The sequence below is a fragment of the Acartia tonsa genome, chromosome 5 (assembly GCF_053477335.1).
Source record: "Acartia tonsa isolate MP-2025a chromosome 5, ASM5347733v1, whole genome shotgun sequence".
Lineage (NCBI taxonomy): Eukaryota > Metazoa > Arthropoda > Copepoda > Calanoida > Acartiidae > Acartia > Acartia tonsa.
In genome coordinates this window covers 1,238,280-1,260,007 of record NC_137264.1, presented here as the reverse complement: position 1 = coordinate 1,260,007, position 21,728 = coordinate 1,238,280, and the positions used below count along the sequence as shown (strand labels likewise).

Here is a 21,728-nt window from a genome sequence, read left to right as displayed (position 1 = left end):
TTTTCACTAGTTACTTTTTTAATTTGCTGTAAATCAACAAATTATAAATCACTTTTAAATAGATATCCAATAACTGAAGCGTTTTTAGTTTGGCAATCTGGCAGGGTTTTCGTGTTGAGGACTGAACAACAATTACATTTATATTCTTTTATGGTCTCATGACTATTTTTATGACCCCTCCCTTCCTTTCAAATCAGGGATCGAACGGGATAAGACAATGGCCGTAAAGTGATGCATATCCCCAATGAAGATACACAAAATTATACCTTCTGTAGTTTACAATAAGTAGTTGAAACATTTTGACAACCAACTTAATGAACCAACCAATCAAATTAAAAAAAAAATCCCCTAAGTTGTAAAGCCAACGAATAGGAAACCGTTATTACAAAACTTTGGGGACTAGTGTAATAAATAGCCCAATGTCCCCTCCCTCCCTGCCCTAGATGCTGATCAGCTGCTAGTTAAATAAAGAAGCAGCTAAAGAAAAAGAAAGAGAATATAAAATGCCTAGTATTGGGGCTGCTTTCCAGCTGTGCTCTGCGTCTGTTAGTTTCCCTGAGGCAACTCTGGTGGACTCGGTTCAAGCGATCCTGTTTTTATTTTCAGATAATCATATTATAAAAGTAGGTAGGGTATTTTTCAGTGTTTCGGAGCCGGAGCCGTGGAGCCGCCATATTTTGCTGGAGCCGGAGCCGTAATTTTCGTTAAAAACGGCTCCGGACTAGATAAATAATGAGATTTTTTTACAAGTTATAATTTGGTAACTCTGTTTTGTCATGTGCAAATGCCCTTTTTAAGTTTTTCAAGTCCATTTTTATCAAAAATTTAACTTTAAAAACCTTCAAAAGTAAAAAAAAAAATATTTTTTATGGGAAAAAAATATGTCGAGTTTTTCTTGATTTTAGGTCGGAGCCGGAGCTGGATCCAGAGCCGTATTTCCAGATACGGCTCCGCTGAGCCAGAGCCGCACCAAAATCAAACGGCTCCGAAACGCTGGTATTTTTGGATATTGTGATCTGTTTTGAATTATAAAATTATAATCTTCTTTACCTATTGTTTTTTTCATCACAAAACAAGTTAGGTACCTACCTATAAAAATATAAATCTGAAAAAAAAATTTCCTGTGCTGATGCCAAAACGTTCTGTACGACCAGTACACGCTTCTTACTGTTACTTAACTTCGTGATGTATGATTCTGAAATAAAGAGTCAGTAATATAGAAAATAAATTTAAATATTAAGGGTAGAGGGGACAATACAAGATGTTTTTAGATTTATTATTCTTACAACATTTTCAGCTTAACAAATACAGAAATAGAATTCCACTAGCGGCTTCGCCCCTAGCCTCTAGGGGCTTTGCCCCAAGAGGTATAATTACATCTTCTATTACTTACCCAGCAGAACGGATCGCAAATTTTCGCACCTACCCAGCAGGAAAACATTTTCTCGTTTAAATAACGAATTCGCAAAATTTGTAAAAAAAATAGTCTAATGTGTTCTCAAGAAAATTATTTTTTTTGTGGGTAGGGGGGTAAATTTTCATTTTTGGGGGGGTTGGGGGTGTCCCACCCCCCAAGAAAATAGCTTAAAACCCCCACAGGACCGATAAGTATATACCCTGAAGACTAGAATCCAATCGGTTCAGTGGTTATCGAGATCTTAAGCTTCAGACGGACGGACAGACAGACGAACGGACGGACGGACAGACATCAAGCTACTTTGTATTATAGATTACACAAGTTTTGGAGGTAGGACAAAATTGTCCTATCACTTGTGCTTTATTTTTAGGATTTGTCCCCTTCATTTCACTCAATTTAGTTTAAGTTATGTACAAATCTAAAGAATAGAACTCTCGAAATCGAACTCTGAGTATTATCCAGTTTTAACAGACTTAGAAGTAAATTACTTTCAATCTTCTTTTTCTGAGTAATTAAACCAGTTCAAATTCATGAAGAAGAATCATAACTATCATGGTATACAATACGTCATCCAAAAACAAAAAAAAAGGCACAATAACTTTTTTATAAATTCCTTTTTTCCACATAAGTTTGCTTTACTCCGCTTAAGATTTAATAGTTGTACTTGAAAAATGGTCTATTTCATTTCTGTTATTTACAAATGATTTAATTTAATAAATACATTTTTAGGACTTAATTATAGAGTTGCTTCGCTTATAATAATTTACTTTGTTGTCCCAGGAATCAGCATAAAAAATCTGATCAATCGGATAATTAGATCATATAAAAATTTGATGTTAAAAAAGTTAAAAATCAACATGTTTAAAATGGACGTACGGACATTTTGGTAATGATTATAGAGTTGCTATGCTTTCTAAATTGTACCTAATTACTGCAGGAATCACCATACAAAGTTTGAAATCGATAGGACAATTCTAACATGCCTAAATTAACGAAAAAAGCTATCCATTACGGACGTATGGACGGACAGACCGACCCTAATTATAGAAAAAGCTTCGCTTTAAAAAAAATAAAACTACAAACCTAAGTCAATTGGCGAGGCTTGTTGTTCAGAAATGTTCTTCAAGTCAGCTGCAAGCAAATCTATTTGATCTCTCAACTCTATCTGTGCTTCTCTGGTTCGCTCCACCTTGGTGAAATCAAGATTAGTTTAACTGATGCCGTTTTTAACTGAACAAGGATGACAACATCCATAAAAGCGAAGCACTGAAACGGTAGGACAAACGGACATTAACACTTGTATAATGTCAGAACTGAATAATCAGAATATAAATGTAAGTAAAATTGTTGAAAAACTGCTTGATACAGAATAATGTTTATGGACATACTTACAACTTTAGGACTTGATTATAGAGTTGCTTCGCTTATAAAGTTGTACTTTGTTGTCCCAGGAATCAGTATACCAAAAATCAGATCAATCGGATTATTAGATCACATAAAAATTAGTTGTTAAAAAAGTAAAAAAAATCAACATATTTAAAATGGACGTCCGGACATTCTGGTAATGATTATAGAGTTGCTACTCTTTCTAAATCGTACCTAACTACTACAGCAATCACCATGCAAAGTTTGAAATCAATAGAACAATTCTAACATGCCTGAATTAACGAAAAAAAGCTATCCGTTACGGACGAACCGACCCTAATTATAGAAAAGCTTCGCTTTTAAAAAGACTACTGTTCTTTGCTTGTTTAAAAATGCAATATTCACCTGTGTATCTAAGGCTTCTACACTTGGTTTCAGCAGGTTTAGCAAACCCTAAAAAAATAACAGTAATTTTAACTGCATGTAATAAAATTTCAAGTTTCTTTTACTCAACATGGCACTCAAACATGATATTTTCAATGAAAATAATAGATTGGTATGGTTAGGTTAAAATAGTAATGGTTTTTTTTTGTACTTATGTTAAGCTAGTCCAACTTTCAAGGTTTTTACTGCAAATATGCACACTCCTTTAGGGACTTTGAGAATAGTTCACATTTAGTAGGTTGAATTTCAATAAAGCCAATTTAATTCATATTCATGGGTGTAAATTCTGTACAAAATTAATTTTTCCCCTGCTGAAAAATATTTTATTTATTTCCCCCTGTTCTCAATTTTATGTTAACTAGCGGCTACGCCCCTAGAGGCCTCTAGGAGCACTTGAGGATGGGGGAGTCGAATTTGATAACCCAATTTCTTATTTTAGATTTTAAAAGAATTTTTTTTTTTTTGGGGGGGGGGGGAAATATAATTTTAGGGGAGGTTAGAGGTGTCCCACCCCCCAGGAAAATAGTTATGAACCTTCCCGTGACCTAAGAGAAGCTACCCTGTTAAGGAGAACCCGATCGGTTCAGCGGTTAGCGAGATCCTTCGGTACAAACACATAGACAAACATCCTGTTACTTTAGTATAAGGATTGTTCTGACCCCACCCCTAATTATTTTACCTCAGTAATGGTATCTCTAGTAGGATTATCCTCAAAGTCGTCAGAATGATCTTCAAGCGAAGTTGCCGTGGAGTTACTGTCAGTACATCCCTCGGCCATAATCAATTCTACATGTAAATACGTATAAAAAGTCCTAAGTTATTTCCGCGGATTTAAATACAGTGTACAAGGGGGGGGGGGAGTTTTGACACATTTGCGTAAACCTGGCACCAAGGCTTTATCTTTGGACTGAGAGGATAGGTTATTAGGGATAAAATCATTCTTATATGATGAATTTCACGAAGTTTTAAGATTTTTTGGATAGACCTCCAGGTTCCGGAGCTGCAGGCCTCCAGGTGGTCTCTGTACAGGTAAAAATGAAAAAAAAAAAATTTCTTTTTTAAAGTTACAAGTCAACTTATAAAACAAAATATGCATCTTTTTTAATGTTATTCACATATTTGAAGAAAAAAGATGCATATTTTGTTTTATAATTTGATTTGTAACTTTTAAATTTTTTTTATTTTTACCTGTACAGAGACCACCTGGAGGCCTGCAGCTCCGGAACCTGGAGGTCTATCCAAAAAATCTTAAAACTTCGTGAAATTCATCATATAAGAATGATTTTATCTCTAATAACCTATCCTCTCAGTCCATAGATAAAGCCTAGGTGCCAGGTTTACGCAAATGTGTCAAAACTTCCCCCCCCCCCTTATTTAGCCCCGAGATGCCGAAGGCAAGGGCTAAAAAAACTGGTTTTAATGTTATGATTGTACATTTTTAACACACAAAATGGCATTGTGAAACCGATTCTATGAAATTAGAGTTTAATTACTTTCATTCAGCTTATACCAACAAAAAACGAAATTAATTCGTAAAAAATCACGAAAACTATACGTGTTTTTCAGCTGTCGTTGGGGGGGGGGGGGGGGGAGGGGACACATCTTAGAATTGACGACCTCTGCATCTGCCCCCCAAATATCATTTTAGATTTTTTTTTCGCTTGTTGGTTATACCTTTTTCCCGACTTACATTAAAAGCTGGTTTATGATTTTATGAAAAAAGATTGGTCTTTCAGGTGTAACTCGCAAATTCCCATTGATAGAAAAGTCACGCCACTGGTAATACAAATTTTAGTACCTGGCTAAATGTTGATTGTAGCAACATTACATCTATTCTGAAATTAAATACATAGTTACAGAGTCGAGCCCTAAAAGTCAATTAGGTACAAAAAATATAGGTAGCTATGCTACTAAACATAAAGAATACATAAAAACAATTTTGTTTGGTAGTTTCAAAATGCTTTGGCCGAATGCCTTAGTTTTTTTCATGAAAGTTTTGTTTTCAATTCACTGGTATTTAATTAATATGCTATTATTCCTCCAGTACGGCTAGTTGGCTTCTTTTTAGAAATTAGATTACGTAGAACTTTGAGAAAACCGCAAGGTTATTAAGAGAACAAAAACAAATTCTTTCTTTTTTTTGCTGAAAAAAAAGGAACGGATGTGGGAGTTGTATGTAGGGTTAGGCCGGATATCTGGCCAACGTTCGATATCCGGCAAATTACCGGATATCCGGCCGGATAAACGGATATCCGGTGTCAAAAATCAGCCGGATATTCTGTAACCGGATAGTTTTAATATCCGATATCCGGCCGGATATTAAAAATGGCCGGATAACCGGATATCCGGCCCAACCCTAGTTGTAAGGTCAAATAAATTGTAACAGGAATAATAGCACATCATATTACTTAAAAAGCTAGGTGGGAATTAAATAAATCCCTTAAGGAAAAATTATCTAAATATTTTTACACTTCCGAAATTTTGATTATGAAATCTTATATTTCAACTATTATGTAGCTCATGAAGTGCATTTATCAACATCACTTTGAGTTAAATAATTTAGAAAATATTTGAGCAAAAAATATGCTGCACTTTTAATACAAAAAGAAATCATAAAATAAGGTACAATACATAAATAATTTGGCAGTAATCGAGCTTTAGAATATTTTCAAGATAATTAATAATAACTTTCATTATTTTGTTTAATATTTTGCATAAGGACAATTGTGACAAATTAAACAGTTTTCCAGTATGGCTTCGAAACCGATCAATATCCGCTGGATTAGAATCGGTTCTTAGACAAACTGAAAAATCACGTCTAGCATCGTATTACAGACAATTTTTCACTAATATTTAAATAAAAATCATGAAACTGGCTTTAATCTTATGATTTATCATTTCAATATCCGCGGAAACCTGTCTATAATACGATGCGATAATTAACTATTCTTAACTTAAGGAGATGTGATTATTGTAGATCATCTCGTAAAGCTTAAACTTCCTAGAAACAAATTGACATAAATATACAATTTTTCTTGTATTTTTGTTTTGTTTTAAATGTCCCCCATACCTTAATTTTGAGATTTCCACAAAAAATCAGCTTTTATTTTATTATCCTTCCCGAGATGGGTTCTTTAAAAAAATGCCGCGTTTTTTCGAAATTTTTTACGCTATGAATAACAAGCAAGCAAAATATAAACAGAGTATACAACTATTTATTTAATTATTTCGCTTTTGTTGGTACAGCTTTCATAAAAGAAAAACAAAATATCTTAAATCCATTTTTGCTGCATATTTATTAATACATCTTTTTAGAGCTGTATTAGACATTATACAAATGGCTAAAATAATATTTTAAAATTTTGAATTCTTAAGTTGTATACTCTGTTTAGATTTCGCGAATGCCGCGCTTGTTATTCATAGCGTAAAAAATGTCGAAAAAACACGGCATTTTTTTTAAAGAACCCATCTCCGGTTCTATTCATTGTTAGAATATCCTATACCAATAAATTATTATGCTTATAAGATATATGTATGATAACACAAAAGAATCAATCTTTAATCTGAACAAACACAGTCTCTCTAGGGAATAGTTTGGCCTCTTTCACGGTCAGGTTCAGGTCCAGATCTGTGATGATACGGCGGGGGAAATTGGTCACCACCTCGTAAACCTCTCGAGGGTAACCTTTCTCACTGATAAACTCTGTTAATGCCTAAAATAAAAAAAAACAGTCAAGTAGAGAATAAAAGTTCGGAAATTTGAAATCAATACCTACTCTTCTTAATGTTATAGGTACCTACTTTAATTATTAGTTCAGATAAGTCAAAACTTCAAAGCTTTCACACGAAGTACCCTGATAACCACCCACCCTTATTTGAAAATTCATTGAAAATGAAGGTTGGGGTGGGGGGGGGGGGGTTGTTGTTTAATTATCTATTTTTTTATGTCAGTTTAGGTTAGGTTATATTGGTGTTTGGTAACCCCGCAGGGTTTAGGGTATCAAAGGTAAAGACCCCCCTGCCCTTTCTTTCAATTTATTATACAAAAAAGGAGGTGGTTCAGTGCTCAACAGGCAAATTGTGGGAAAATACCAGCAGTCCTACGGGTTGAACATCATATTCAATTTAACACAACAACATCGGACTCCAAATCAAATGTTTACCTTTAATTTTGAAGTGGCAGGATAGTTCCAGGGATCTTTTTCACCATCAGGATACCTAAATATAATAGATATTACATAGACAAAAAATAAATAATTAAGGAAATAGGATAACATACTGGCATGAAATAGGCATAAGTAGCACACCTGAAATAAAGGAGTAGATTCTAATTACTCAAGGTAATTTTTTTTCCCTGTACATATTAAGACTGATCTATTGTTAAAACACACAGGCATCTTAAGGAATAACACAATATACAATTAATTGATTTATATTACAAAATTACCCTTCAGTAGATTAAAATTAATGGTTTGAAAGTATGGACACTGCTAGTTTGAACCAATAACTCAAGATACATTAAAAGCACCCAAAGTTTTTAGACCAACAGATGAGAATATGTGTTATTAAATCTTTGGGTACCAGTATTATTTATGGTCTCATGCCCCCTCCCTACTTGCTCAACAAGGCTACTTTAAAGTTACACTTACACCTATTATACAGTTATACACATTTATTAACAATTATTTATTACACAAGAACACTAAAGCCAGCATAACAATTTCTGTATTTCAACTTTTTACATTACACACAAAATAAGTTAAATGACTGAACCGGGTACAGTAAAAGTTGTAAAGCGTAAATAATTCAAATCATGATTATTTAATATTATCACGAAGGGAGAAAAATATTAAAAAACTAAATTAATTTAAATCAAAATAAGGTAACAACAAGAGAACAAATAATATTTTTAATTACACGAGCTTACACGAACTACCAATCGGAATAGTTTTCACCAGTTTCGGGGCCAAGGTATTACCCATTCTTTTCAGTTTCACGCATCTGACACAATAGCAGTCATTTAGTAGTATTATTGGGAAATTTGATGAACAAACAACTTTTAAAATTCTAATTCATGACTTGTGTAATGCATGTTAAGATACTGGATTGAACTTGTTTATGGGCCAAAGCATTAGCTATAACTCCTAATAATATAGTAACACATTTAACATAACAGCAATTAGAATGGATTTTCATTTAAAAGGCAATTAACATACATATTTTCATTCATTTACACTTGTAAATTTTTTGTAAATATTTTTCATTATGTATTTCCCAAACTTAAAAGCTTGTAATATTCATTAACACATAGACATAGAGTTATTGTATACAGATATTAAAAGTAGGGTTGGCCTGGATATCCGGTTTGGCCGGATATCCGGCCGGTTACCGGATATTAAGACTATCCGGATACCGGATATCCGGCTAATTTTTACTGCCGGATATCCGGTTATCCTGTAATTTGCCGGATATCGAGCGTTGGCCAGATTTCCGGCCGGATACCGGATATTAAAACTATCCGGATATCCGGTATCCAGCCAAAAAAGTATCCGGCCTAACCCTAATTAAAAGCAAATGTTTTCACATTCCAGCGTAATTTTAAAAAGAATCCTATAATATGAAGTATTAAGAAATGTTTTGTCTGAAGCTTATGATTTTAACTACTTAAATGATTGAGTTCTCCAATTTAGGGAAGCTTCACATAAGTCCCGGGAGAATTTTAGGCCATCGAAACTTTTAGATTTAAGTCTAGGAATGGTTTTAGGCTATTTTTTCAATATTTTAATACAGAGTCTCTAATACATGCTAGGGGCGCAATCACTAGTAGATATACAAAGTAAGATAAATGCTTTTTCCTAAGGAGAATCTTGACAGAATCCTATCTTATATAACTACCATATAAATTAACCCAAAAATGGCTAAAATTAAGAGTAGATGATTACAAGATCAGAAATATATCAATCATAGTGGTAATGACGGATAGGCACAGACAGACAGACAGCAAACTTAAGACTATGGAAAAGTATCGCTACTTAACCCCACTGTTAATTGTTAGTCTTGTAAAATGCACAGACACCCAACTAAAAAGTGTGAGTAATTCCTTTCGTAAATTAAAGGGCTCGGCAGCCGCGACTAAGCCGCAAATGAATCAATAAAAGGGATTGACATATTTGGGTCAGGTTTATACTTCCAGCTGATCATTATAGCAAATGGTTGATTTTTCTGATGCTTACATGAGGCTAACGCTTAGGGTTGGGCCGGATATCCTGTCTGGCCGTTTATCCAGCCGGATATCCTGTCTGGCCGTTTATCCAGCCGGATATCCAGTCATTTTCAATATCCGGCCGGATACCGGATATTAAAACTATCCGGTTTTATGATATCCGGTTATCCGGCCGGATATCCGGTAATTTGCCGGATATCGAACCTTGGCCAGATATCCGGTCGGAACCGGATATCCAGCGTTAAAAATCATCCGGATATCCGGTATCCGACCAAAAAAGTATCCGGCCCAACCCTACTAACGCTTGTCATCTATTCCGGAACAAATCTAAGAGACCAATAATATTGTACCTATATATCAGTAATCGTCCTAATTATATGTACCTTTGGAAAATAAATCTTAAATCTTATCTGGAGAATATGACAATTTGCGGAAATGATTGAACACAACTAAATAGAATCCATACAAATATTGAAAATGTTAAACATATTAAACTCAAGAAGCTAGGATAAGTATTCTCTAAGGAGAATTACATTATAGAGTTGAAGTTTGGAAGAGAAAAGTAGAATTCAAAATAACTTTCCCCAACTTTTCTTCCAATAATTTACCTATAAAGCCTTAAGTACGTTTAATTTAACGTCCATTTTTACTCTTTTACTGATTATTCCTAGAAAACATCTAAACAACAGGACAGTAAAAGGTAAATGTTTATAGCCGAAAGAAAGCAATATTCAAATAAAATCAAAATATATGAAATTTTGTTTCTTCAGAATTGAATACAGTTCTGAACAAAAAACACTTGCTTTGTTTAGATTTTGACCTCCAAAAATACAATTAAATTCTTTAAATTCAGGGATGAAAGTCAAAACAGCTTATTTTTAAAAAATATTATGTTCAAAAATCTTCTAAAATATTTGTAAAAATCCTTTAACTTTAAATCTATTTTAAACTTTAGTTTTACATTGACATCTGAAGAGTGCAAACATGCACGAAACAGTTTATAATGTCTAAATAAATATGTAAAATTTATATTTTGTTTGTGAGTTAACCTTATATATATATATATATATATTAACTTATCTATCAAGACAAGATATACAATGATACATACAAAACCTATCATAAAGAGATAGTTGCATAAAGTGCATATTAAAGAAATGATTGCAAGCATAAGTAACAAGAATACAGCCATAAAAGTTGCACATATCATAAGAATAAAATTTTTATGTTTTATATTTATTAAACTACATGATAGAAATTTTATATTCTTCCAAATAATGCCCCATAGATGTAGTTTAAACCATTGAACAGGAAAACATATGCAGTTTACTAAATTCAAGTTTAAATGTACTCCTTCAGATTTTTAAAGTATTAGGTATCCAATATCCAAAAGATACAAAAAAAACTTACCTGATTAAAATATTAGTTAATTCACCATCTGAGGCCCCCAAATACTGTTTCCACCCCTCCTCCTCGCCATCTCCGCAATTTTTCCCGCCACTTCCATCTGTGACGTCACCATTTGTCATTTTCGCGCCATTTTGGTGTTTCTTTTTGCCCTCAGCTGCTGATGTGTCATCCGCAGCGGAAAGGCGAGATTCAGGTTTTGACTTTTCCCCACAAGATGTCTCTTTACTGGGGGTTTTATCACCGTTGTGCAATGATTGGAAGGAGGAGTCATCGTGTTGGAAGGAGGAGTCTTTGGAAACTTCATCTTCACTGAGTTCTAAGTCTGTTTTAGAATCATCCTATAACAAAGGGCTGTAAGTAATAAATTTTTAGAAAAATCATTTGAAAGTAAAAATTTTAGTTTGAAAAAAATGTTATAAAAAATGAAAAACCCGCCTAAAGAGGACTATCCACGAACAAGAGCAAGTGATTTTATGCATCTTCCAGCATTGACCCATAGTATTTTTTTTAGTAAATATACTTGGTTTATGTTTAACATTTGCTTTATAGACTAAAAAGTTAGGTTTCACCATGGTTTTATATGAAAAAACTTTGAAATGTTAAGCCTTGTTTGGTGCAATATCATCGAACGTTTGATGAGTTCAAACTGTTAATTAAAAGACACAAAATAAATTATTGTGATTAAAAATGTATATTTAGAATAAGGGTTGGTAACTTGTAAACAGTTTAATTAATGTACTTTTGCAATTTACAACATTTGATGCTTTTCTGCAGTGTTATTTTATTTTGTCCTTTGAACTCAACAAAGCATTTGATGATATTGCTTTAAAAATTGCTACATTTCAAAGTTTTTTTCATATAAAACCATGGTGAAACCTAACTTTTTAGTCGATAAAGCAATATTAAACATAAACCTAGTATATTCCCTAAAAAAATACTATGGGTCAATGCTGGAAGATGCTTAGAACCACTTGCTCTGGTTCGTGGATAGTCCTCTTTATGTTGTATTTCCATCTTAAGGTCTTTTCAACCTAAAATCTAAGTGATATTCTATGTATCTAAGCCATAAAACACGCCAAATGAGCAATAGCACACATTTCCCGCGTTTCTAATTCCCAAAACTCAAATACTATGTAGCTCTCATACTATAACCTACCACAGACTAAGTGTAAAAAGCTCAAGTAATATCTTGAATAGGCCTGTAATGTAGATTACTTAAGACATACGACAATGTTAATCTACCTTATTATCACCAGCTACCACGTTCTCAAGAGACGCCTTGATGGCGGCAGCTATTTGAGCTTCCTCGTCTAGTTCAGCAAGGTTGGCAGCCGCGGCGGCGAGACCGCTGCCACTGGCACCCTCACCATCTTCATTTGGCCGCATTCGTTTCCTAGAGAAAATGTTGATAAGAAATGTTAATCAATGTGGAAACCTGGAAAGTTTTACCTGTATTTAATATTTTATTATTGTTGCCAATAAAACCGCTTGGATACCAACAATAAAAACAAACATTAAATAATGAAATAAAATAGATTTTGGGTAGTTTGCCAGGCCATGATAAGGTCGTTAAAAAAAATCATTCCCTAAAACTTGGTAGGTAATTCCTTTAAACCTTTCAGAATTATATAACAATAGCCGATATGCCAATAGAAACCTAATGGGCAGTTTAGGTGGTGGAAGAAGGGTGCCCGCATTTTTAATTTAAAAAAAAAACACTTTTAGGGGGTCATTTTTTATAGGGGGGAAAGTTCTCAGAGCTTAGACGTACCCTTCCTCAAAATCAGGGTTCCGGAGCCGGGAGCAGCAACATTTTTGGTGGAGCCGGAGCCGTAATTTTCGTTAAAAACGGCTCCGGCTCCGGACTAGCTAAAAATGATTTTTTAAAGTAATATTATAATTTGGCAACGGTCTATTTCCATATAATAAACTGAAAAACTATTGTTACTTAACAAATAGACACACATCCTTCTACTTTTATATAAGCTTTAATAAAAGCAAAATATTTTATATTATTTATTTTATTTTATCAAATTCAATAATGAAAAAAATTGATATATTAATTTTAAGGTAGGAGCCGGAGCCGCATCAAAATCATACGGCTCCGACACCCTGCTTAAAATAGTTATAAAAAAACTTTTTGGGGACCATAGTTTTAGAGGTCCCAAAGGCCATACAAATGACGAGAGCATTAAATTTTTTATAATTACTTTAGTGGAAGAAGTGAACATAAGATTACTTTTTTCCGAATGGCATATCGCGGCAACGGTTAGCTAGAACCTTTATTACAAACAACAGACACAAAGACATCGTGTTACTTTTATATAAAGATTACCTTGGAGGTTTTTCAGGTGTTTCAAGTGAGGGGTGTAAACTCAGAAACTCGGTGATTATTTCAGGGAATGAGTTGGCATCTATTTTGTTCCAGGTTACCATGTTTTCACCTGGACAAGGATAAAGATTCGTGTAACAATTAGATATAATATTGAAGTTGTAGTAACTCTTGTAGTTTCCATAAGGCAAGTTTTTCTAATTTTCATTCCTATGCCGATTAAACAAGTTAGGGTAATGGTAGGCAAATATGCAGTGTTTCGGAGCCGGGAGCCGCGATATTTTGCTGGAGCCGGAGCCGTAATTTTCATTAAAAACGGCTCCGGCTCCGGACTAGATAAATAAAGAGATTTTTTACAAATTATAATTTGGTAACTCTGTTTTGTCATGTACAAATGCCCTTTTTAAGTTTTTCAAGTACATTTTAATCCAAAATTGAACCTTTGAAACCTTCAAAAGTCAAAAATAAAAAATATTTTTTTTTATGGGGGGAAAAAATATGTCGAGTTTTTCTTGATTTTAGGTCGTAGCCGAAGCCGGAGCTGGAGCCGGATCCGGAGCCGTATTTCCAAGTAACTAGACTTAAATAATAGAGGTTTTTTATAAAGTGATGCTTTCCATCAAAATGTCTATCAAACATTGTACCCACCCATCGTATCTTTTAAAATAATAAAAACTAAACACATTTTTTTTATCTTTTTAAATAATGGGGGGATGGTAATGTGCTCCACTAGGCACTTAAAGGAAACTGTCAATAAGTGTACCTACTAGGGATGGATTGGCAATCTGTCAAACTTTTGGACCGGATTCAGATTCCGGATTCTTACAAGAATCCGTCAAAAAATGGCGGATTTCGGATTCTTATTTTTGACGGATTCCGGATTCTAGCAATATTTTAGAAGGCTTTTTTTAAAATTAAACAATTCTAAGTGCTACATATGTCCTAAAAATTAATGTTCTTTGTGTTCTCTATAATTAACTTCCGAGAATCGAACCAGATTTTAAAAAGATATTATATAATATATAATGATACTAATCTTTGCCTTCAAAAAGGGGGAGTTGAAAGAAAAAACTCAAGACGCTAATTTTAGCCTACCAATTAAGAATCCGAATCCGCTATTAAAAAACGGATTCCGGATTCGGATTCCAAAATTGGCCAAAAATTGGGCGGATTCCGGATCCCGGATTGCCAACCCTAGTACCTACAGCCAGAGATTTCAATCTAATTATAAGTAGAAGTAAGTTAATTTAACGTACTAAACTTAACAAAAACCTAACCTGTTCTTGGATCTATCACAGAAATGTATGGCCAGTTGGTTATCTGTAACAAAAGAAAAAGTTAGGTATTAACAAGAGAAAAATTAACAAATCAAAGGCAGATTTAAATTATCAATTCTTCCAAGCCTTTTTAAAAGGAAAATAAAAATGCATAGTACAAACTTACACACAAAGGCTGTGCAATCAAAGAGTTGGTTGTCTGTCTAGTAGCTCGGATGTTACTTATTTCATACCTACAACAAAAATCTGGCTCTATGTTGTTATCAATTCTCATTTAGAGTAAAAAAATGTCGGTAGATAGCAGGACGTAATGTTAAAATTAAACAATATTTTATACCGTACTAGCGGCTTCGCCCCTAGCCTCTAGGGGCTTTGCTCCAAGAGGTTTGATCAAACAATTTTTTTCGTATTTTAGATTTAAAAAGGAAATTAAAAAAAAAATTAGGGAAGGGGTGAATTTTTTTTTGGGGGGGGTGTTTATCGACCCCACTATTTTAATTTTAGTTTTAAAAAGAAAAAGAAAAGAAAAAATTGAGGGGGGGGGCGTTTTTATTTTTTTGGAGGGTTGGGGGTGTCCCACCCCCCAAGAAAATAGTTATAATCCTTCCCGGGACCTATGGGAAGCTACCCTGTAAAGAAGAACCCGATCGGTTCAGCGGTTAGCGAGATCCTTCGCTACAAACAAACAGACAGACAGACAGAAAAACAAACATCGTTCTACTTTGTATTATAGATTAGCGAGCCTAGGGCCTCTATATTCAAAAAAGTAAAGAGGAGACAGAAAAATAGTCTAAAACCATTCAAAGGCTTAAAACAGCCTAAATCAATCCTAAACCTATGTGAAGCTTCTCAAAAAAAGGAACTTAATCGGTCCAGTAGCTATTGAAATCTTAAGCTTAAGAATAGTTATTTCTCGCATCGTATTATAAACAGCCTTCCGCGGATATAGAATGTACAATTATAAGATTAAAATTAGTTTTTTTAGCCCCGAGGTGCCGAAGGCACGGGCGAAAAAAACTAGTTTTTATTTTATGATTGTACATTTTTATATTCGTAGAAAGCTGGATATAATACGATGCTAGACAGTTTTTTTCGTATGGATGAGAACCGGTTCCTATCCACCGGATTCGGTATACGAGAATAGTTATTTATCGCATCGTATTGTATTAGCCCCGAGGTGCCGAAGGCACGGGCTAAAAAAACTAGTTTTAATCTTATGATTGTACATTTTTATATTCGTAGAAAGCTGAATATAATACGATGCTAGACATAGTTTTTTCGTATGGATAAGAACCGGTTCCTATCCACCGGATTCGGATGAATACGAGAAAAAACCTTACTACTTTATCACTATATACATGAGAACACTAAAGTCAACACAACAAGCACCACAACATGTCTTTTACCTTATAGAATGTCATGTATCTTTGTGCCTCGTCAGATTCTTTGTACTGCTGCCAGAAAACAAAATATTCGTTCACTATACTCTTCACACCATCGTTGGACCACAGATCTCGGTTTAATACCTAACAAGCACAATTATGTTCATTAACAGCTAAGAAATAAAAAGTTAAAGGACTTTATAGACGAAAAAACGTAATATTATAGGTACATACATTAGTGTTAAAATTATCAAAATCTGGCAATAAACAAGAAAAACCTAATAGGTGAATTACCCTAAATAATACTTTAAAAGCATGTAAATATTTTTTTAAACAAGAACACATCTTAGTACCTACTTTGATGCATTTTGGGTAACCTTTTTTCTCTTCAAATATTGATGTGGAAATATAAATAGTAGGGTTGAAAATCCGAATCCGTGATCCGGAATCCGCCCAATTTTTTGCCGATTTTGGAATCCGAATCCGGAATCCGTTTTTTAATAGCGGATTCGGATTCTTAATTGGTAAGCTAAAATTAGCGCCTTGAGTTTTTTTTCAACTCCGCCTTTTTGAAGGCAAAGATTATCATCATTATATATAACTAGCGGCTTCGCCCCTAGCCCCTAGGGGCTTTGCCCCAAGAGGTTTGATCAAACCAATTTTTCATATTTTAGATATAAAAGAATTTTTTTTTAAAATTTCTTTTGGGGGGGAGGGTAATTTTTTTTGTTTTTTTTTGGGGGGGGAGGGGATATTTTTCATTTTTTGGGGGGTTGGGGGTGTCTCACCCCCTAAAAAAATAGTTATAAACCTTCCCGGGAACTATGAGAAGCTACCCTGTTAAGGAGAACCCGATCGGTTCAGCGGTTAGCGAGATCCTTCGCTACAAACAAACAGACAAACAGACAAACAAACAGACAGACAGACTGACATCGTTCTACTTTGTATTAAAGATATCTTTTAAAATCTGGTTCGATTCTCGGAAGTGAATTATAGAGAACACCAAGAACATTATTTTTTAGGACATATGTAGCACTTAAATTTTTTTTAAAAAAGCCTTAAAATATTGCTAGAATCCGGAATCCTTCAAAAATAAGAATCCGGAATCCGCGGGAATCCGCCATTTTTTGGATCGATTCTTGTAAGAATCCGAATCCGGTCAAAAAATTTGACGCATTGCCATCCCAAATAAATAGTGTGGTCAAAATAATCACCTGACATTGAAATTCTTTAGGATCCTGAATATTAACCAGAAGCCATCGTCCAGAACTGGTTGCTCTGTCACGGGCACTCTGCCAGTCTCCCTTGACAAGTAAAATCAGATAAACATCTCCTGTTTATCTTTATTTATAACCCCTGGCAACAACCCTAGATGCCTATAGGAGCAATTAAGGGAAGAAGGGTTGTGGGGGGGGGGGGGGGGAGTCAACTCACCACGTTTATATAAATTTTTTTTCTATGGGCGATTTTTATGAGGAAGATGGTTATACCTTCCCCAAAAACAATTATGAACCTTCCCTAGACCTATGAAAAGCTTCACTGCAAAGGAGAATCATATCAGTTCAGCGAGTACCAAGATCTTTTGCTACACACACACACACACACACACACACACACACACACACACCCTGATCTTGTTACTTCATAAAAGAATATGTATATTTGTCATTTTTAGTCAATATTTGAAATCGAATAGCGCAGCTTTAGTAAGTTTCTAGACCGCTGTTTTATTTTATTGTTGCGAGTTTTGAACAATTTTAGTAAAAATTATCTTCATATCAATAATCTGCAGTCCATGTTCAACAATTCATAACATGTCTGCGCATTCCTACATTTATCTTACCTAAATATATCAAAATATCAAACTTTTTATACCTGGTACATAATGTCTAAAGGAGGTTTAAAAAGATCCTCTAAAGTTCTCTTTTTACTCCTACTATACCCTGGCGGCTCTATCTCTCCTCCTCTTTCCTCCATTCTCCGTGTCTCTTCTTCAAAATTCCTACAATTTCAAGGGTATTTTTAAGGCAAAAAAATCAAGAAAAAAGAAGGGGGGGTGGGTGAGTTCTGACACATTTGCGTAAACCTGGTAAATAGGCTTTATCTTTGGACTGAGAGGATAGGTTATTAAAGATAAAATCATTCTTATACGATGAATTTTCCAAAGTTTTCAGATTTTTTGGATAGGCATCCAGGTTCCGGAGCTCCAGGCCTCCAGATGGTCTCTGTACAGGTAAAAATAAAAAAAAACTTTTTTTTAAAGAGTTAGAGGTCAGCTTATGAAACAAAATATGCATGTTTTTTCTTTAAATTTGTTAATAACATTAAAAAGATGCATATTTTGTTTAATAAGTTAACCTCTAACTCTTAAATTTTTTTTTTCATTTTTACCTGTCCTCTCAGTCCAAAGATAAAGCCTAAATACCAGGTTTACGCAAATGTGTCAGAACTCCCCCCCCCCCCTGTTAATGTTTAAGTTAAGTTACAATATTATCGTTTTACTACTGTTTTAATTTTAAGTGAATCTTTACAAAAAATATAATCACGTTATAAAGTAACTGCGTTACAAAGCAAATGGTGCCTTACCTAAAACCATCAAAAACAGATCTAACCCTCAAGCCTCCCCTGGCATTTCTTCTATTCTGCATTTCATAACCTTCATAACCAAACTCAACCAAGGTTTCCTTAAAAAGAATGTTTAAATGTTATTATGAAGAAAAGAATAACCTAATAATGAATAAACAACGTATATTAAAACAACGGCTTCGCCTCTAGCATATAAACAATCCATCTTTGACAAACAACCTTTTATATAGCAACAGAAAAATTTTAAAAAGAAGTATGGGTAGAGTTTGAATAGGGGACAAAAAAAGAAAGTCTAGTTTAAGTATCGGCTTCGAAACCGATTAATATCCGCTGGATTGGAATTAAAATTAAATCATACTGAACATCATGGATCATATCGTATTATAAACAGTTTTTCATAAACTTTATTTATATAATCTGAATTTGTCTATAGTATGGCGCGATTAATAGCCATTCAATAATTTTACATCTTCTTATCCGCAGACAACTGCCAATAATGCATTACAATTATTATATATTCTATAATTATAGACCTGTTTCTGTGGGATAGGAGCTCTCACGTTGTCATCATCAGTTAAACCATTGCTACTGCTTCCTAAAATAAAGAAACGTATTGAAAAGATAATTTTTCTGTGAGTTCATATTAACAAGGATGACAACATCCATAAAAGCGAAGCACTGAAACGGTAGGACAAACGGACACTAACACTTGTATAGTGTCAGTACTGAATAATCAGAATATAAATGTATAAATGTCGAAGCAAAATTGAAAGTAAAATTGTTGAAAAACTGCTTGATACAGGATAATGTTTATGGACATACTTACATTTTTAGGACTTGATTATAGAGTTGCTTCGCTTATAATATTGTACTTTGTTGTCCCAAAAATCAGTAGGTATACAAAAAATCAGATCAATCGGAATATTAGATCACATAAAAATTTGTTGTTAAAAAAGTAAAAAAAAATCAACATGTTTAAAATGGACGTACGGACATTCTGGTAATGATTATAGAGTTGCTACGCTTTCTAAATCGTACCTAACTACTACAGAAATCACCATGCAAAGTTTGAAATCAATAGGACAATACTAACATGCCTAAATTAGCGAAAAAAGCTATCCGTTATGGACGGACGTACGGACGGACCGACCCTATTTATAGAAAAGCTTCGCTTTTGAAAAGTTTTATGTATTTTAATTGTATTTAACTTACTACTAGATGTAAATTTTTGTAAAAAAAATATTTTACCTGAAGCTCCAGCTACCGCAGCCAAAGGTGGCTGTTCTTGTGCTGTGCCCGCTGCTGCTGATGATTCATTTTCCATGTGCATATTGATGGCCATTTCCAGGTTACTATTGCAGGCTTCCAGCAAGTTTTTTGCAAGGTTTTTATCAGCACCTAACATAGAAAAGTATTTTGTTACAAAAAGTTTTTCTCTCTTCCGTTGCAGTCAGGCAAAAGTACATTTTTGAAATTAAAAAGTTGGAAAATTAAAAAAGAGAACACTTAAAATAGGCAGCAAGGGCGTGCTTTGGGAGTAGTGACCCCCATTTTTTCCACTTATCTAAGGTTTACCCTCTCCTGGCAGATAAGGGGGATGGAGGACTCAATGATGAATGAATAACACGGAAAATTGATAATACTTTTAGGTCCTTCAAGTACTGACAAATGGACAGGCCACCATAACCTGATTATAGAATAGCTGCACTACTAACTAATCATAATATGTTCACCTGTGATGGCTATAAACTGATCTATAAGATCTTTATCCACACCCATCTTCAGAAAATTTAAATATTCTGAAATTCTAAATCATAAACTCTGATTCTAACAAATTAAATAACAAAAGAAATTTTCTTAAAGGTAATTTACTTTGGGCCTAAATGAGAAAGAGATCAAATTTTAATAAATTGAACAAAAGTGGGGTGGAGGGAGGTGACATATATGACATAAATCAGCAAACAGTGAACAAAATTTCGATTCCTCTAAAATATTTGTACAAATCAATAGTATAGGTATGGCTTTTTTAGATTTAGATTATTTTGGTCACGATCTACATTTTTATATCTTTTATAACACATTAATTTTGAGATTAATTTAAATACTTAGTAAAAATCGGTAATGGCACAACTAGATAATTAAAAAAAAAGGAAATGAAGAAAGAAAAAGAAATTTTTGTAACTAATATTCATAAATAAGCATCACAAATGAAATTTTAAAATTAGGACTGTACATTTGTTGATTTTCAAAGACATAGTATCAAAAGCTTTTTTCACCAGATTCAAATTTTTCACATAAACTAGAGAATTTTTTACATAATTATTGTATTTGTATGTATATTGAAACTCTGTATTATATAATTAGGCAGTTTTTAGATATTTGCATAAATCAAAATTATATTTTTGCTTTAAATACCTTTTATTTTTTATTCAGGTACTTATAATTTTGAGGAGACTTTCTTAAACATTTTCAATAACATTGAGCCGGTTGACAATAATTGTAATAAAGAAGATTTTTAGTAGCGTAGCTAATCTATATTTCACTTTTATCTGTGCGTCAGTCCGTAACGCTGAAAGCTATCGGGGAAATGAGATTTTTCTCGGCAACATTTAGGATGGACCGCTGAATTTATCAGTAAAGATTACTAGGATAATATGCGTATCTTGTGTATACATCGTTTTTTTTTCTCATTTGTCTGCCGTTCATACTTTAAAACACAAAAATACTTATACTTTAAAAAGGTTTCGTGATTTTTTTTATTTGTGTTTTCTCTTTATTTCTAATTATATGACAACTTAGCATGTGCCGTTTGTTCGTTAATGTTTTATTTGTGCTTCGCTACTTCAGCATGTTGTAATCCTTGTTCAAAATGTTCAAGGCATTGCTATAAAACCAGTACTATGTTATTGAAAGATCTTTTTATATAATAGTTGGTCAATGTTGGAACTTTAGTTCTGAGGGTCAACCACGATAGGACGATTGTTTGCCATGATATTGATGTTCACTATGAACTCTAGTTTCCTGATTAAGATACATTAATTTATTGGTTATATTTTTTAATTGGACGTCCAAGATTTTTTTATGTTTTTTTTTTTTTTTTTGGGGGGGGGGAGATAGTTTTTAAATTTTGGCTGGGAAAGGATTTTTCAAACAACAATAATCTATAGAATGTGACATTAAAATTTGTTCATCATAGGGATGTAAATTTTATCAGTCACTGTCTTATCCCGTAGGAGGATCCATGTTTTTAAAAACGAAACTTTTCTATAATTAGGGTCGGTCCTTCCGTCCG

The 21,728-nt window shown here is 33.7% G+C and overlaps 3 protein-coding genes across 10 annotated transcripts in view; all 3 read right to left on the bottom strand.

Moving 5' to 3' along the window:
* Positions 1-10: 10 nt before the first annotated feature.
* On the bottom strand, positions 11-5,073 carry Snapin (SNAP associated protein). Its single transcript, XM_080159779.1, has 7 exons — positions 5,025-5,073; positions 3,906-4,012; positions 3,188-3,235; positions 2,501-2,606; positions 1,126-1,195; positions 508-594; positions 11-121 (listed from the first exon to the last, which is right to left on the bottom strand). The coding sequence occupies exons 2-7, from the start codon at positions 4,002-4,004 to the stop codon at positions 85-87; spliced, it is 447 nt and encodes a 148-aa protein (XP_080015905.1). The 5' UTR covers positions 4,005-4,012; positions 5,025-5,073; the 3' UTR covers positions 11-84.
* On the bottom strand, positions 5,060-20,258 carry LOC145318492 (UBX domain-containing protein 7). Of its 3 annotated transcripts, none has more exons than XM_080159769.1 (15): positions 20,170-20,258; positions 19,685-19,834; positions 18,970-19,031; positions 18,437-18,534; positions 17,726-17,852; positions 17,065-17,154; positions 15,875-15,994; positions 14,469-14,511; positions 13,195-13,303; positions 12,102-12,252; positions 10,860-11,197; positions 7,390-7,444; positions 6,692-6,939; positions 6,297-6,358; positions 5,060-5,236 (listed from the first exon to the last, which is right to left on the bottom strand). In XM_080159769.1, the coding sequence occupies exons 1-13, from the start codon at positions 20,213-20,215 to the stop codon at positions 6,778-6,780; spliced, it is 1,551 nt and encodes a 516-aa protein (XP_080015895.1). In that variant the 5' UTR covers positions 20,216-20,258; the 3' UTR covers positions 5,060-5,236; positions 6,297-6,358; positions 6,692-6,777. The 3 variants fall into 3 exon arrangements, with proteins under 3 accessions (XP_080015895.1, XP_080015893.1, XP_080015894.1); XM_080159767.1 differs by having other exon boundaries at positions 5,635-6,342; XM_080159768.1 differs by having other exon boundaries at positions 6,297-6,342.
* The window catches only part of LOC145318490 (uncharacterized), a 221,458-nt gene continuing 219,963 nt past the window's right edge, over positions 20,234-21,728 (bottom strand). For 4 of the 6 annotated variants that reach the window (XM_080159762.1, XM_080159761.1, XM_080159764.1 and 1 more), the window contains one exon: positions 20,234-21,459. In XM_080159762.1, coding sequence (XP_080015888.1) covers positions 21,385-21,459 — 75 coding nt within the window. In that variant the 3' untranslated portion in view covers positions 20,234-21,384. The remainder of the gene's footprint in view (positions 21,460-21,728) is intronic. The other 2 variants (XR_013879358.1, XM_080159763.1) reach the window with 2 other exon arrangements.

Bases quoted from the DNA above. Each gene is read 5' to 3' on its own strand.
- LOC145318492 (XM_080159769.1), bottom strand. From the start codon at position 20,215: ATGGGTGTGGATAAAGATCTTATAGATCAGTTTATAGCCATCACAG. The intron at 19,835-20,169 runs GTGAACATATTA...TTTCTATGTTAG, and splicing joins TCAGTTTATAGCCATCACAG to GTGCTGATAAAAACCTTGCA. The intron at 7,445-10,859 runs GTAAGTTTTTTT...TATTATATTTAG, and splicing joins TTAACTAATATTTTAATCAG to GTATCCTGATGGTGAAAAAG.
- Snapin (XM_080159779.1), bottom strand. From the start codon at position 4,004: ATGGCCGAGGGATGTACTGACAGTAACTCCACGGCAACTTCGCTTGAA. The intron at 2,607-3,187 runs GTGAATATTGCA...GATTTCACCAAG, and splicing joins TAGAAGCCTTAGATACACAG to GTGGAGCGAACCAGAGAAGC. The intron at 1,196-2,500 runs GTTTGTAGTTTT...TCTTTATTTCAG, and splicing joins AGCCTCGCCAATTGACTTAG to AATCATACATCACGAAGTTA.